Here is a 15,819-nt window from a genome sequence, read left to right on the forward strand (position 1 = left end):
TAATGTTTTACATTTTTTTCCCATACTCAAACATGAAGTTTTTAGTTAAGAAGTTTTTAAATTTTAGTATTTAAATGTCCATCAATCTCACCTTTTTTTTTTTGCCCCCTCTCCCTTTTTCTTATATGACCATTATTTTATTCTTCTTATGTAAGTTAAAAAAACGAATTTTAGATAGCCAATAGAATTCTCCTGACTATTCTTATTTAACTTGACCTACCATTTTTTTCCCCTGTTCAAAATAAGCAACTACTTATTTGTCCAAACTAACATATTATTGAACAGAGACAGAATAATAATGACAAAGGAGAGGTCAAATTTTATTGATAAACTCATTTTCTTATTTGCATATATATGACCTTAAGTAAATTATTAAACGGGTTTCTATTGTTATCGCTCTTTTGTTTTTGGATTTATTTTCAGCATTAATTATTTAGTTTTTTTTTTCCTTAAAAAATTTGTTTAGTTTTTGATTCAAAAGTGAAAGGATAATATACGCACAAAAAAAAAAAAAAAAAGAGAGCATAATAATTCTCTATTAGAGGTAAAATTTATTGTTTTAAGTTCTATTTAGATAATGACAAAGTTAACGAAAATCTAATTTATTTGAAAAAATTATGAATTTTTTTCTTTTTGAATATTTATTTTGAGGTGAAAAGATGTAGGATTAAAGAATTAAATTCTTAAAAATGTGGAGAAATATATGGAAGAAGTTTTTTCTATCTATGCAAATGTTAAGAAAATAATTTTATAATTTTTTTAGAATACAAATTTATCTTTAATTTATTATATAATATTAAATTTAATTACTTACAAGTCTACCAAACATAATTAAAAAAAAATTTGATTCTTACAAAACTAATTCTTAAAAACATTAAATCGTAGAAATCAAACTTCTTTTAAATTTTGATAACTTTCCAAACATAGCCTTAATTCAAAACCTGCGTCCTTAGCTTACTTGTGATTAATTTGTCCACTATTATTCAAAATTGGCCTTGAAGTTGTGTTGTTTGCTTGAAAAGAATGTGATTTTTTTTTTTCTTATACAAAATAGAGAACTTTGGTCAGGTTGTTGAACTCTGGTCTGCTTTCAATTTTCAAAATCCAATATCCAACATCAATAAAATTGATTTATAAATTACAATTATTGAATAAAAAATATAAACAGATTAGAATAACAATAAAATTAATATTGGTTTGCCTAATGGCTTAGAGGGTGTATCTGAATAAATACATGGACCATTGAACTTTACTTGCTGTTCTTAATATTCAAAACATAACTGCTCCTTTTGAATTAGACCAGACAAACTTGTTCATCTATTATACAATTTGATTGTTCAATCTTTTGGCTATATATCTTCTAACCTAATTTAGATACATTTTCATGTTCAATTCGGTCAAAATCTATACTTTTCAGTCTTTAGAATTGTTCAGCTCAGATGTAAAAACATGATCCTAACTTGATCGCTGCTAAAAACAAAATTGAGGGCCAAAAGTTCAATCAATGAAGATTTCATATCCCTAGCCATTGTCTTTTATTTATTTTTGTGGAATATGAAATCTCTAATATCTTAAATTATGTAACACCGGGAAAAAAAAAGGGTTATTTCTAGATTTTTTTTGTTTTTTTGTGTTTTTAGTTCTTTTTCCCATTTTTTGCTTTAAAGGACAAATAATTTTATCAAAATCAAAATGAACCCTCAAACTAGGACATGTTTTCATGGGATTATCCTTCCCCATGAGACGTTTGGTATTATGTTGTACCTTTTGTTGAATTCAAGTATATTTCCTAATATTTGGGAAAGCAAAAAAAATAGAAAAAAATAATTAGTATTTTTATTTTTATTTTTTTAACTTTACTGGCTGTTGATAAGCTTTAAAGTTTGGTCATGTATTAGATAATTAGTATTTTTTATTTTTAAAAGACAAATTTGTTCATGTAAATTAAACTTTTAACCAAAATATATATATATAAAAAAAATAGTAAGACTGGTCATGTTATTAACATTGACTTGGACTATCATATCAATGCTTGGAAGAGACAGAATAACCAATAATATAATGCATGTTTTCATGGGCATTTCGGGTGTAATCCTTCGGTTGACTCACTTTTCCTTTTTGCACAAAATCTTTTAAAAAAATATATATCAATGTACATGGATGTGCAAATATCCAGTTGTTTTTTGTTTAATTTTTATATTTTAAGAGTTCAATGTTTTTAATATTAAACTACGAAAACTTACATGTTAAAACTTTAAGAATCAAATGTATATTAAAAAGGTGACACATTGGAGGGAAATTGATATTACAGAAAGGTTTATGTAATTTCTATAAAAATACAAATATATACATCTAGAAAATTAGCAAATCAAAATAGTATTATTGCATTTTCGCATTCCATTATCATATGATTAGGACTTCACTCTTTATTTATTTGTTTATTTATTTTGACAACAATTAAAGAATTATTGGTCTGGCTTGTGCCTGATATCCCTAATCCCCTAGAAGATATGCTCTAAAAGCTATCTATTTATTTTTCATTGTGCATATGTATGATCTAATTTTACCCTTTGCTTTATGAAATCTCATTTCTTTCCCACCTTTTTCCTTTTGTACCAATTGTATAATTAATTCACTAAAATATGATGTAATATGACATGACTTGTGATAAACCTATATGATATCGTAAAAATCTTTATGCAAAACATATTCAAACCTTTTATGGATTTAAATAACATTTAACTTACCCAACTTAAAAGTTTAAGCTTTTGGACTACATTCCCGACCTCTGAATCTCTATATTATAGTTGGATTGACAACTATTAGGGAGAAATTTTAGTGGCTTGGGGTAAAAATTATGAAGATATGGTTCAAAGATGATTTTCCTTCTGGGATGCACACAAATGTCATTTTCATATATGTGAGTGTGTGTGTTTGTTTGTTTGTTTGTGTGTGTGTGTGTTTGTGTTTGAATAAAAAGTAGAGGTTGTCTAGTTTGGTTTTGCCCCACTAAGTCTACAAAAAATCTAAAGCAATATATAATCACACAGGCGAAAGATAACACACCCTGTAATCCACTTATGAAATTAACTTAGAAACTGTGATTGAAACAACAAAGAAAGAGACAAAACATAATAATTAGTTGACATACATCCACCAATCTATTTATGTATATACGCATATGCATCGGCATATGATCTGCATATCATTGGGATACCATATATAAAGGTGATATATATTATAGATGACATGATCTATATGATGACTGTTAATTGTTGTGGAAGATCTTGCTTGGTTGGGCATTGACAGCTACTTTTCCACAGTAGTGTTGCATTATCAAGCCTGACTCAATTTGGATTGTAAAGCCAAACCAAGTTAAAATATCTGTTCACTTTTAATTTCTATTTTCTTTTTCTCTTTTATGTGGACCGTGCATTTTGCTATTGTTTTGAAATCTTTAATTTCTTTGAAAATTCCAAAGTCATAACGAATTAGGAGGAGTGTCAAATTCACAACAAATGAGAGAGCTTATTGGAAGCAATCAAAGTTTTATGGAACAAACTAACTAGCTTTTTGGTTTTTTTTTTTTTTTTTGTGTGTGTGTGTGTGTGAAAGAACAAACAAACTAGTTTTTAGATAAGTTCAAAGGTGTATAGTATAAGATCATTATTTTAATGAATTTCTGACACTTTTTTTTATTTATTTATTTTTTTTTATTTTTTATTTTTATAATAGATAAACTCTATGAAGGAAGATTTCCAAGTTGAGATTGTAAAGAAACTGCTTAGAGCGGTTCAGAGGGTATCAAGGAGTGAGTCACAGTGCTCTGGCAGTATTCGCAGAAAAATAATGGGTATCAAAAAGCAGCACAAAAAGCGAAAGGATTGGTCGGTGGTTTTCATCAGAAAACAGAAATCTATGCAGGTTTTTTGGGGGTTCAATGACCGGGTGTGACTTTTGGGATACTGTTTGGTTTACAAAGCCCAAGAAGAGATATTCCAATCTCAACTCATGTAATGGGGGCAGATTCACTGCCTTACAATGCTGACTACTCCATTATCAAAAACAACAATACTGACCTCTCATTGTGTTATATATATATATATATATATATATGTGTGTGTGTGTGTATGTATATAATATGTTATATATATGTATGTATGTATATAATATGTTTCTTTTTTGGCACCACTTTGTGGGGGGTTTACCTTTATCCAATGCTATCATCACATGGGGTTGCAGTTGTTTGCCATGGCTTTCCAAATTGACAGGGAGTACAGAATTCTATGCCTCTAACCTCATTGCTCAAATCACTAGTTTTTTGGTTGATAGATTGTTGTATATATTTCTTCGTCTCTAAAATCAACCAATGACAGTATGGGTCTGAACAGAATCATTTATTAAAAGCCGGTTGATAATAAATATCTTATATACTACAAATTTTAGGGAAAAGAAATTAAATATATATATATACATATTAAATCCTCTGTCTACCAAAATCTTTGCGCACAATAAGATTTCTTTTTATAACATATACTTGATTCCTTCAGGCATTCCTTCTTTATTCAAATTAAGAAATAATTGAACCAAGAGAATCTTTTAGATTTTAATAAACCCTGAGAGAGCTTATACATCTTAATTCTTTACTATCCAACATGGGGAAGCCTTTATGTTTTATTATTATTTTTATCTTTTTTGTTGGGGTATGATAGTAGATGATCAATTTCACAGAGCAGAAAAGCAGAAAAAAAGGTGGCCAAACAAAATTTGCAGTGACATACAACCTTAACAACAATCCGCCCATTTTATCAATAATTATATTATCCAAACAGGCAAAAATAAGGCCTTTAAAAAGGACAATTGCCTGTTTCAATGACCATAAGGGCAAGAATCAAGTTATTACAGCTAAAAACAGGACTTGCAGACTCAAGAGAAAGAGAAAACAATATAGTTCTTCAAGTTTCCCCTGATTAAACATAACAATGAGATAAATTTTTGAATGCTAGTTTCAAATAGATAGAATTTTGTTGTCCCGGTTCTAATGGGGTAATAGATGAATAGCTTCTATGGTTTCCAGAGAATGGTGGTCTCTGCAATCATGGAGGTGACGACATAAGGATCCATGTTAGAAGCAGGCCTCCTGTCTTCAAAATATCCTTTGCCTGCTTTCTCTGTGTCTCTTCCAACTCTAATAGAAGCTCCACGGTTTGCTACTCCCTGTCATAACAAAGAAAGGAAACGAAAAAAAAAAAAAAAAAATTCATATGGTTTCTTATTTCTCAAGGATTAATGTTTTAACTTTCTGTAAACAGCTACTTGACTTTGTTATTTATCATGTGTTAGATGAAAGAATGTACCCATAAGAAGGTGTTGATGTCTGCAGTTTCATGTCGTCCCGTGAGACGTCGCTCGTTGCCTTCACCGTAAGCAGCAATGTGCTCCTTGTGCCTCAATCCAAGCTTCTCTATTGCCTTTTTGATGACTTCGTACCCTCCATCTTTTCTCATGGTCTTGGTGCTACAATTTCAAAACCATAAGCTTCCATTATGCAAATGACAATCCATAAACCATATATTTTATCAAGGAATGAATACATGGATTTCCTTATGAGTACCGAGAAATAAGGTAATACCTGTAGTTTGTGTGAGCACCAGCCCCATTCCAGTCACCCTGATAACAAGACGTAGATAGTGAAGTTAAAATATATATACGTATATATATATATATATATATATATTTATATACACTAAGCAGAAAACAAAAAGGACAAGATGATAAAACTTCATATAAGAATCTAACCTGAATGGGTTTAGGATCAAATGAAAGAACCACTCCAGCTATCTCTGTAATCCTCTGTACACAAGAAACAATCACATAGAACATTCAATTTTTAACATCGTTCAAATAAGATTAATTACACGACAGGAATCTAACAAAGTAAATGAAAAGAATCGAAAATGAAGAGATGTTTAACATAAATTACCTCCAAAATGTAGCGAGCAACCCATAACTCATCTCCAGCAGAGATACCAACAGCAGGTCCAACTTGGAATTCCCACTAAAAAAGAGAAGAGATAAGATAGAAGAAGTGGAAAGAAGATTACAATGAGAAAGAACCACAATACAAGTAATATTTTACCTGTCCGGGCATAACTTCTCCATTGATGCCACTGATGTTGACACCAGCATAAAGACAGGCTTTGTAGTGAGAATCAACAATGTCACGACCAAAAGCCTTATCAGCACCAATGCCACAGTAGTATGGTCCCTGCTCTCATCAAACACATTATGTCACATCATCAAAGATTACTTAAATTGACATTTTGACAAACACGGCTAAGAGCGGTTCATGTACTATATTTCTAAACATGGTCCATTTCTGGAATACATTTCAGGCACAACTTTTTTATCTTCGAAAATTTAAAACAGGATACAAATTTCTTCTATGCAATTACAAGAGAACTAAAAAGACATTAATATTCTATTGCGGAATGATATATCTTCTCATGATTGCTTGAAACTCTATTTGGACGATGCTTGGAGAGTTTAGACATAATCAATGGAGATATATTTCAAAATATTCAATACTAGGTTTCCTCATTTCAACGTAACAATAAACCATGAAAGAACCAGTAAAAAGAAATCAAGAAAATTGTTTACACAGTAGAAACAAAAAGTAAATTATGAAAATCTACAAACTAAATTATGAAAATTTAGATTTTTTGTCACCTGTGGTCCTGGATATCCACCCTTGGGCCATCCAATAGGCCATTTCACATCTTTCTGCAACAAGGTATACTCTTGCTCTATGCCATACCTGTATGAATTTTTAAGTTCAAGAAATTATAACAGAAACAGTGAAAATATACAGAGAAAGCAAAAACCCAGGAAAGAAAATGGAATAGATCTTAGAAAGTTGGGAAAAAAAGGTATTAACAAACGGGTAGAACTTACCATGGCTCTTCAGCTACAACATCAGGATGGCTGAAGATTTTGGCAGCATTATGCCTCTTATTGGTTGGAATTGGCTCTCCAGCTGGTGTATAAGCATCACATATGACCTACATAAGGCAAAATTAAGTTAATGGAAGCTAACGAATGATTCAACCATATGTTGGGAAAGTGACTTACAAGAATATTGTTTCCCCTCCTAAATGGGTCCCTGAAAATTGCCTGAGGGCTATTTTGAGACACCAAAAATGTTGAAATTCTTATTAGAAACAGAAAAACATAAATATATATAACTCAATAAAATATATATATATATATAGAGAGAGAGAGAGAGCATACTATAGGATGACTTCACTGTCTTCTCCAGGAGCTTGGCCAGTGCTAGAACCATCATAGTTCCACTTGGGAAGCTTTGAGGGATCACTAACTGGTCCAGCAAGAGTCTGTTTCCAAAAAAAAAAAAATAACAAAATAAGAAATATAATGACAGAAAAATTAGCATATAGAAAGGAAAAAAATAAAAATCATCACCCTGGCTTTGCTTCTGAGGTCCATTCCAGATCCACCGATCCTGTTTTGACATTTTTACAAACATATCAGAACTTGGATCTTGAAAGAAACAAAACTGAAAAAGCCCACAAAACATATACACAATAAAACTTGGATCAAACCCCAAAAAACAGATGCTACTCTCATAAAGAAAAAAACACACAAAAACGAAAGGGACCCGAGAAAATATAACCATTTGACAGAACAGTGATATACCCAGAAACAGACAATCATAGATAAGAACACATAAAACACTAGCCAAAAGTAATTGTCATCTAAGATGAAAAGCAAAATAAACTGGGAAAGAAAAGAGTTGAGATCAGAGAAAGCTCACCATATGTACTCTGCAATAATCTTATCAGTGGTATCTGAGAGGTTGAGGTTGATCAGATCAGAAAGCAGAGACATTTTTTTTCCACAGAAAGTGGAAGAAAATAAACAGAGAAAGAAAGGAACCACACCAAACAAAAGGGAGAGGCTTTTCTTTTTCTTCTTTGTTTCTTGATGTTGGAAATACAATAATGATTAGATATATATATATATATGATATATGTATGTATCTATTTGTCTATCTGCCAAACCCAAACCAAAGAGTCCTTAACTGTGCGCAGAGACGTGAAGATAGAAACTGAGGACACAGGATGTGTTGCTCATAGAGCGCGAGACTGCGACTTTAGCGTCGAAATATTTATACAAAGTCAAGTTTCCCAAAATATAAATAAATAAATAAATTATATGAATAAAGATGAAGGAAAAAAAAGGAAAAATGAAGAAAATAATAAATAAAAATAAATAAATTTATGGCAAACTTTTGAATAGTGAACGGTAGGTATTGACCATGAAGTCGAAATGTGACATCCACCACAACCCACAAATGGGACAAAGATATGCATATTTTATCTTTTGCATGAATTTCTTACAGTTCACATATAGAAAAAAATAAATAAAATATTTTAACTTTTAGTAAATGTATATCTAAATATATTCTTAAAAAAAAGTGTATATATATATATATATATATATTACTTTAGAACATTTATGTTTATTTACAATATGATATATACTTTTTTATTTTTTTAAACATATATATTTTACAATATGATATATACTTTTTTATTTTTTTAAACATATATATATATATATATATTAATGTTGTTAAATGAGGTTTTATCTGAAAAAAATGTTGTTTATGAGATTTAGGTCATGGTCGTTTACAATTCTGCCAATTGAAAAAAAAAAAAAAGGTATATTTGTCTCCATATATTATTGGTTTGTAAAACTTGCAACTTATCTTTGCATATGGATAAGTCACAATATCTAATCACCTTCTTTATTTGTATATATAGGTAATTATTAAATGTGATATAGATAAACAGTTTTTTGCTTTTATACCTTCAAATGTTTCATTTACTAAAAACATGTTTTTTTTTTTTTTTTGCTTAACATTTACTAAAAATATGTTTGTAAACTATTATTTTCAATTGAGTATTTTTATTTTTATTTTTTTAAGGGTCTCGATTGAGTTAGGTAATGGTATAATGCACAATGACTTGAAGTAGGTAGGGACACATGAGACTGCAACAACTACTTATAATCCTTGTTCTCACAAATTTGTGAAAAACATGTCTATATCAAATTGTCAAAGATTAGGAGAAAAAGTTAACAATAATAATAATAACAAGTTTGCTGTATAAGGTTCAAAGTTTGTTGTATAAGGTTCAAAGTTCAACGAGAAATTTTGTTTCAATAGCATATGTAACATTCCGTTTACACTGGCCTGCTTTAAGAAAAAAAAAAAAAAAAAGGGTAAAAATCAAAATAAAAGATAAATGTAAAAGTGGAATTTACCAGTTTTAACTATATATATATATATTTTTCATTATAACAGTCAAAATTAAAAGGGTTGTTAATGTAATTTGTGGGGACAGCAATGGCATTCTGCTTTTAAAAAGTGTTTCCTGTTTATTTAAGCAAAATTGTTTCATCTTTCTTACCAGTTTTGTGTCCCACATTCGGCTTCCCATTTTAATAAAATTTTAGGCTTAAATTTAAAGTGACAAGACAGCCCCCTTTATTTATTTATTTCGTGAAAGGGTCTCAATTGAGTTAGGTAATGATATGATGCAAAATGACTTGAAGTACATAGGGACACAAGGGATTGTAACAACTGCTTATAACATCCTTCAAAAGCAGCCAAAAAAAAAAAAAAATGCTTATAACATCCTTGTTTCCACAAATTTGTAAAAACTTGTCTATATTAAATTGTCAAAAATTAGAAGAAAATGTTAATAATAATAATAATAATAATAAGTTTGTTGCATTGGGTTCAAATTTCAACCTAATAGGAGAAATTTGGTGTCAATAACATAAGGAAGTGGAATTGTGGGGAATTGCATTTTATCTGCAATTGGAAATTGGCAAGTTGCTCATTGTTCGGTAAATGGTGTTGACATATAGGTCCCCAAATAAAAGCATGACCAATTAACGAGTATGAAATTTAATGATTTTTTGGTACTATTGGTATATCTGGCTCCACTATATTATACAGATACAAATTCCCAATGGAATAGTCCAATAAAATAAAAATGCAATAAATATCACAAAAAATAAAATTAAAAAAAAAAACTAGAAATCTTCTTACTTTCTTTACATTTTATCACTCTCTTTTTTTCTTTTTTCTTTTTTAAGTAAGTATTAATATTAAAAATTCTTAAGTATTAATATTAAAAATTATTATTTTTTCTTTAAAAAAAAGGTACTAATATTAAAAACTCCTCTCGAGTATGAAATATATAGAATTCCATATTGTAAGGTAGATTTTATCTCCAATCTTTTTTAAATTTTATAGATATTACATATTATTTTAGTGAATCGCAAATATTTTGACTTTCATAGTTTAAAGCCCTTATCAATTGTAATGCTTTCATAAATTTTGTTAATATATATATACACAAAAATAATATGATAAAATTTATAAACAAAAATTTTAAAAAATAGTATCAACAATTTTTTATAATTTGATGACAATAGGTAAATTAAATATCTATAAAGCATAGACATGCACACATGCATTACTGTTTTCCAAGCACTCCTAATTAATGAATGAAATGCACAGATTGTACTTTGAATTGAATATCCATCACGTGCATATACAGAGTCAAAAAAACTAAAAAAAAGAAAAAAGATTATGGGTATTTTGGTAAACATAAAACGGACAGAGAGTGTATAAAGATAAATTGGAATACAAATAGAAGTTTCTTAAGAGAAAGATCAGGCCCAAAGGTAAGTCCTAACAAGATCATAAAAAGACGTGTACAAATGTCCAATTGAATAAGAACAAAGCATAGAGAAGAAGGTTCGAGGAAAAAGCCCAATAAGAGAAGAGAGAAAGCCCAAAGAGTGTTGCGCAAGGAAAGAGGCGGAGGAGTTGGGGTCAAAAAATGCAGATGGCGGTTTGGAGAGCAAGAATGCAAAAGGAGTAGAGTCAGCAAAAGCCGAAAAATCTCACAGCCCCACAAATCGGTCTCCTCCAAATTTCCTTTGGCCCCAAGCCAATCTCTCTCTCTTCTTTTTTTTTTCCTATAAATACTCTCTCTCACTCTCTTCCTCTCTCTTACTATTTCTCGTGTGTCTTGGTTTCTCTCCAGACCAGAGAAACCTCTTCCCCCCCTCAAAAAAAAGAAAAAAAAAAAAAAAAAAACACAAAAGGCTTCAAGGAAGTTAACCCCCCCGAATTAGTAGCACCAACAAGAAAATAAAAAAAAGAAGAAGGAATTTTGATCGGAATCCTAGAAACAGAGAGTGTGATCAAGAAAGTTTCTCCTTTGGGTATCGTCTCTGATCAGGTAATTTTCTTTTTTTGTTTTGTTTTTATTCCACTTTTGGTTTGATTGTGCTTTGCTGTTCTTTGATTTTCTTTTTTGGGTTCTGGATTTATTGGGAATGGAATTCTGGGTTCTGGGTTTGATTCTTTAAACACCAATCTTTTTTGGGTTCCGTTTATTTATTTGTTTCTTTTTTGTTAAGAGTATATGGAAGTGGATGAAAATTTGGAAATTGGAACCTGGAATTTGTTTATGGTAATGGATTGATTACCATTTGGATTGATGATGGTGAAAATTTAAGGTGGGGTTTAGGTGAATGAGAGGGTATGCGGGGCTTTGTTTTTCTAAAATTTGATTATACGCCGACCTTGTTGATGATTTATTTATTTATTTGTTTATTTGTGCAGTTTGTAGAGGAGGTGTTTTTTTTTCCTTTCTATATTCTTTTGGGTTGTTGCTGGACATTTGGGAGTCGTTTCTGTTCAATATAGAAACGGTCTTGGGTTTGCTTTGCTCGGAAATGAGTTCTCAGGTCCGAAATGAGCGAAGAGATAGACCTAGGATCCCTACCCACACTGCTCGTCGTGAGTGGGTTCCAAGGGGATCCTCTACAGCCACTGTTGTGAACCAGCCATCAAACCTCAATTCAGACTCAAGTGAAAGTGGCAGCCAACAGTCGAGCTTGTATTCAACCTCAAATGAAAATGGAAGCCAACGTTCGAGCTCGAATTCCAACCCAAATGGAAATGGCAACCAGTCCTCTAGCTTTAATTCAAACCCAAATGGAAATGTCAGAGATTCAAACTTTAACTCTCCCCCCTATGAGGGTCGCTATAGGGGAAATCATAGTTCGAGGGGTCACGTAAGTCGGCCAGCAAATCAGAGGAGGGAGAGGGAGAGAAGTGAGAATCAGGAGGTGAGGGGTTTGAAAGAGAGGAATATAAATCAGGGTGGAAGAGGATTGAGGGATTCCAATTTGCCTCAGCTTGTGCAAGAAATTCAGGAGAAACTGATGAAGGGGACTGTAGAATGCATGATTTGTTACGATATGGTGCGGAGATCTGCACCTGTTTGGTCGTGCTCGAGCTGTTTTTCAATTTTCCATCTGAATTGTATTAAAAAATGGGCTCGGGCACCCACCTCAGTCGATCTTTCTGCAGAGAAAAGCCAAGGGTTCAATTGGCGGTGTCCTGGATGTCAGTTTGTTCAGCTCACCTCATCAAAGGAGATTCGGTATGTTTGCTTTTGTGGTAAGAGGCCAGATCCACCTTCTGATTTATATTTAACACCGCATTCATGTGGGGAGCCATGTGGAAAGCCGCTTGAGAAGGATGTCCCATGTGCTGGAGGGAGCAAGGAGGATCTTTGCCCTCATGTTTGTGTAATGCAGTGCCACCCTGGTCCATGCCCTCCTTGTAAAGCTTTTGCTCCACCACGGATATGCCCATGTGGAAAGAAAGTGATTACAACAAGATGTTCTGATCGGAAGTCTGTTCTTACTTGTGGTCAGCGTTGTGATAAGCTTCTAGAATGTTGGCGACATAGGTGTGAGCGTATTTGCCACGTGGGTCCTTGTGATCCATGTCATGTTCTGGTCAATGCTTCCTGTTTCTGCAAGAAAAATATGGAGGAAGTTCTGTGTGGAGATATGGCTGTAAAGGGAGAGGTGAAAGCAGAAGATGGTGTCTTTTCATGTGGTTCCATTTGTGGGCAGAAACTCAGCTGTGGGAATCATGTTTGCGGGGAAATTTGCCATCCAGGCCCTTGTGGAGAGTGTGACTTAATGCCAAGCAGGATTAAGACGTGCCATTGTGGAAAAACAATGTTGCGGGAGGAGCGGAAGAGCTGTTTAGACCCAATTCCAACTTGTTCACAAAAATGTGGTAGGTCTCTTCCTTGTGGGATGCACCACTGTGAAGAGGTGTGCCATGATGGTGATTGCCCTCCTTGTTTGATTAAAGTCACCCAAAAGTGCCGTTGTTCATCAACTTCTCGAACAGTGGAATGCTATAGAACAACTACAGGCGATAAATTTACTTGTGATAAGCCTTGTGGGTGGAAGAAGAGCTGTGGGAGGCACCGGTGTAGTGAGCGGTGCTGTCCTCTTTCTAATTCAAGCAATATTGTCTCAGGGGATGGGGATCCACACTTTTGTTCAATGCCGTGCGGGAAGAAGCTAAGGTGTGGGCAACATTCATGTGAGTCTCTATGCCACACTGGTCATTGCCCTCCTTGCCTTGAAACAATATTCACTGATTTAACTTGTGCATGCGGGAGGACTTCCATTCCTCCTCCATTGCCTTGTGGTACACCCCCTCCTTCATGTCAGCTCCCATGTTCAGTACCTCAGCCTTGTGGCCATTCCTCATCTCACAGCTGCCACTTTGGAGACTGCCCCCCTTGTTCAGTGCCTGTAGCGAAGGAGTGCATTGGTGGACATGTAGTTCTCAGGAATATTCCATGTGGATCAAAGGATATCAGATGTAACAAGCTCTGTGGGAAAACCAGGCAATGTGGTATGCATGCTTGTGGCAGGACCTGTCATCCACCACCTTGTGATAGTTCAATGGGTTGTGAACCAGGTGTAAAATCTTCCTGTGGGCAGACATGTGGGGCTCCTAGGAGAGATTGCAGGCATACATGTACTGCTCCTTGTCACCCTTCTGCACTTTGTCCTGATGTAAGATGTGATTTCCCTGTCACTATCAGTTGTTCTTGTGGTCGGATAACGGCAACTGTTCCTTGTGATGCTGGTGGCAGCAGCAGTAGTTTCAGTGCTGATACTGTATATGATGTTTCAATCGCTCAGAAGCTGCCTGTACGACTTCAACCGGTTGAAGCTACTGGCAAAAAGATTCCACTTGGACAGAGGAAGCTTATTTGTGATGATGAGTGTGCTAAGATGGAGCGTAAACGGGTTCTTGCAGATGCATTTGATATAACTCCTCCGAACTTGGATGCTCTTCATTTTGGTGAGAATTCTGTTGTTTCTGAGTTGCTTGCAGACCTCTTCAGACGTGATCCCAAGTGGGTAATATCCGTGGAAGAGAGATGCAAGTATTTGGTACTTGGCAAGAGCAAAGGAACTACCAGTGGTCTTAAAGTTCATGTTTTCTGTCCAATGCTGAAAGATAAAAGAGATGCAGTTAGGGTAATTGCTGAGAGGTGGAAGCTCACAGTTAGCGCTGCTGGCTGGGAGCCAAAGCGTTTTATTGTGGTTCATGTTACACCCAAGTCGAAAGCCCCACCTCGTGTTCTTGGTGTTAAGGGTACCACCACTGTGAGTGCACCCCATCCTCCTGCATTTGATCCTCTGGTAGACATGGATCCAAGGCTAGTAGTTTCTTTTCCGGATTTGCCTAGAGATGCGGATATAAGTGCGTTGGTCTTGAGGTTTGGTGGGGAATGTGAACTTGTCTGGTTGAATGACAAGAATGCACTGGCTGTGTTTCATGATCCGGCCCGAGCAGCAACTGCAATGAGGAGATTGGATCATGGAACATTATATCATGGGGCTATTATGGTTCATCCAACTGCTGGTGTATATGGAGCATCGTCAGGAACAAATGCTTGGGGTGGAGCGGGGATATCTAAAGAAGGAGGAGCAGCACTCAAGGGTAATCCATGGAAGAAGGCTGTAGTTCATGAATCTGCTTGGAAAGAAGATTCATGGGGTGAGGAAGAATGGTCTGGTGGTTCTGTTGATATGCAGTCATCAGTGTGGAAGAAAGAAGCTCCACTTGCAACCTCATTAAATCGTTGGAATGTTTTAGACTCTGAAACTGCTTTGAGTTCATCATCTACCTCCGTCAGAATTAAGGATTCTGGAAAGCAAGCTGCCGGGGGTCCATCTTCAAGCTCGGAAGATACAAAAGACTTGAATTCAGTGGCACAGCATGGAAAAATTATAACTATGACAGAAAATTCTGAAGTGGTGGATGACTGGGAGGACGCTTATGACAATATAACATAGAACATTACATGCATATGCTAAAATTTTAGGATCATGGACAGGGAAATGAGGTATTTTGTCACCTTCCCGTCTGTTTTGTTTCATATTTTGGCTATCCTGCAGCGGCATTCTTTCACTTTTTGAGATTTTCTTCTGTTGCATCTCCCATTACCTGACATGGGTGTCTGCTAAGAATTTTTTTTTTATTATTTTTTTTAAATTCTACTTTTCTGCCTTGGAATTGTGGAGGCAGCAAGGGTGTGTTCTGCTGTGGGAAAAACATTCCTTTTGTATATGTGAATTTTCATTGTATTGAAGAATCTAGTAACTATGTTTTGAACCTGCTACAATCACATCTTTTATTCGTCATATAGTTGGAGCTTCTGCTTATTTAGAAGGAACTTGGTTGTAGGGATGAAGATAGAAGAAATCATTTGTACTTTTTGATCCTGGAAACAGCAGCTTATTTACAAGGAATTTCAAAATCCTTTCTAATTTTCAGATTGTACCATTGAAGCTTGTCACTTATTTGTTATCAAGAAA

At 33.9% G+C, this 15,819-nt stretch overlaps 2 protein-coding genes across 2 annotated transcripts; one reads left to right on the forward strand and one right to left on the reverse strand.

The window, feature by feature from the left end:
* Positions 1-4,785: 4,785 nt before the first annotated feature.
* LOC107419571 (glutamine synthetase nodule isozyme) lies at positions 4,786-8,143 on the reverse strand. Its single transcript, XM_016028311.4, has 12 exons — positions 7,835-8,143; positions 7,483-7,522; positions 7,291-7,394; positions 7,132-7,180; positions 6,955-7,061; positions 6,730-6,817; positions 6,140-6,268; positions 5,984-6,058; positions 5,800-5,853; positions 5,633-5,670; positions 5,358-5,517; positions 4,786-5,217 (listed from the first exon to the last, which is right to left on the reverse strand). Exons 1-12 carry the CDS (start codon positions 7,906-7,908, stop codon positions 5,065-5,067), a joined length of 1,071 nt encoding a protein of 356 aa, XP_015883797.1. The 5' UTR covers positions 7,909-8,143; the 3' UTR covers positions 4,786-5,064.
* Positions 8,144-10,991: 2,848 nt separating this feature from the next.
* Positions 10,992-15,645, forward strand: LOC107435131 (NF-X1-type zinc finger protein NFXL1). Its single transcript, XM_016046686.4, has 2 exons — positions 10,992-11,345; positions 11,732-15,645. The coding sequence occupies exon 2, from the start codon at positions 11,845-11,847 to the stop codon at positions 15,295-15,297; it is 3,453 nt and encodes a 1,150-aa protein (XP_015902172.3). The 5' UTR covers positions 10,992-11,345; positions 11,732-11,844; the 3' UTR covers positions 15,298-15,645.
* The last annotated feature ends 174 nt before the right edge of the window (positions 15,646-15,819 follow it).

The sequence above is a fragment of the Ziziphus jujuba genome, chromosome 2 (assembly GCF_031755915.1).
Source record: "Ziziphus jujuba cultivar Dongzao chromosome 2, ASM3175591v1".
Taxonomy (NCBI): domain Eukaryota; kingdom Viridiplantae; phylum Streptophyta; class Magnoliopsida; order Rosales; family Rhamnaceae; genus Ziziphus; species Ziziphus jujuba.

Coding starts and splice junctions, on each gene's coding strand:
- LOC107419571 (XM_016028311.4), bottom strand. CDS start 7,908: ATGTCTCTGCTTTCTGATCTGATCAACCTCAACCTCTCAGATACCACT. Junction 5,854..5,983: donor TTGCTCGCTACATTTTGGAG/GTAATTTATGTT, acceptor TCTTGTGTACAG/AGGATTACAGAGATAGCTGG. Junction 5,218..5,357: donor ACATCAACACCTTCTTATGG/GTACATTCTTTC, acceptor TTGTTATGACAG/GGAGTAGCAAACCGTGGAGC.
- LOC107435131 (XM_016046686.4), top strand. CDS start 11,845: ATGAGTTCTCAGGTCCGAAATGAGCGAAGAGATAGACCTAGGATCCCT.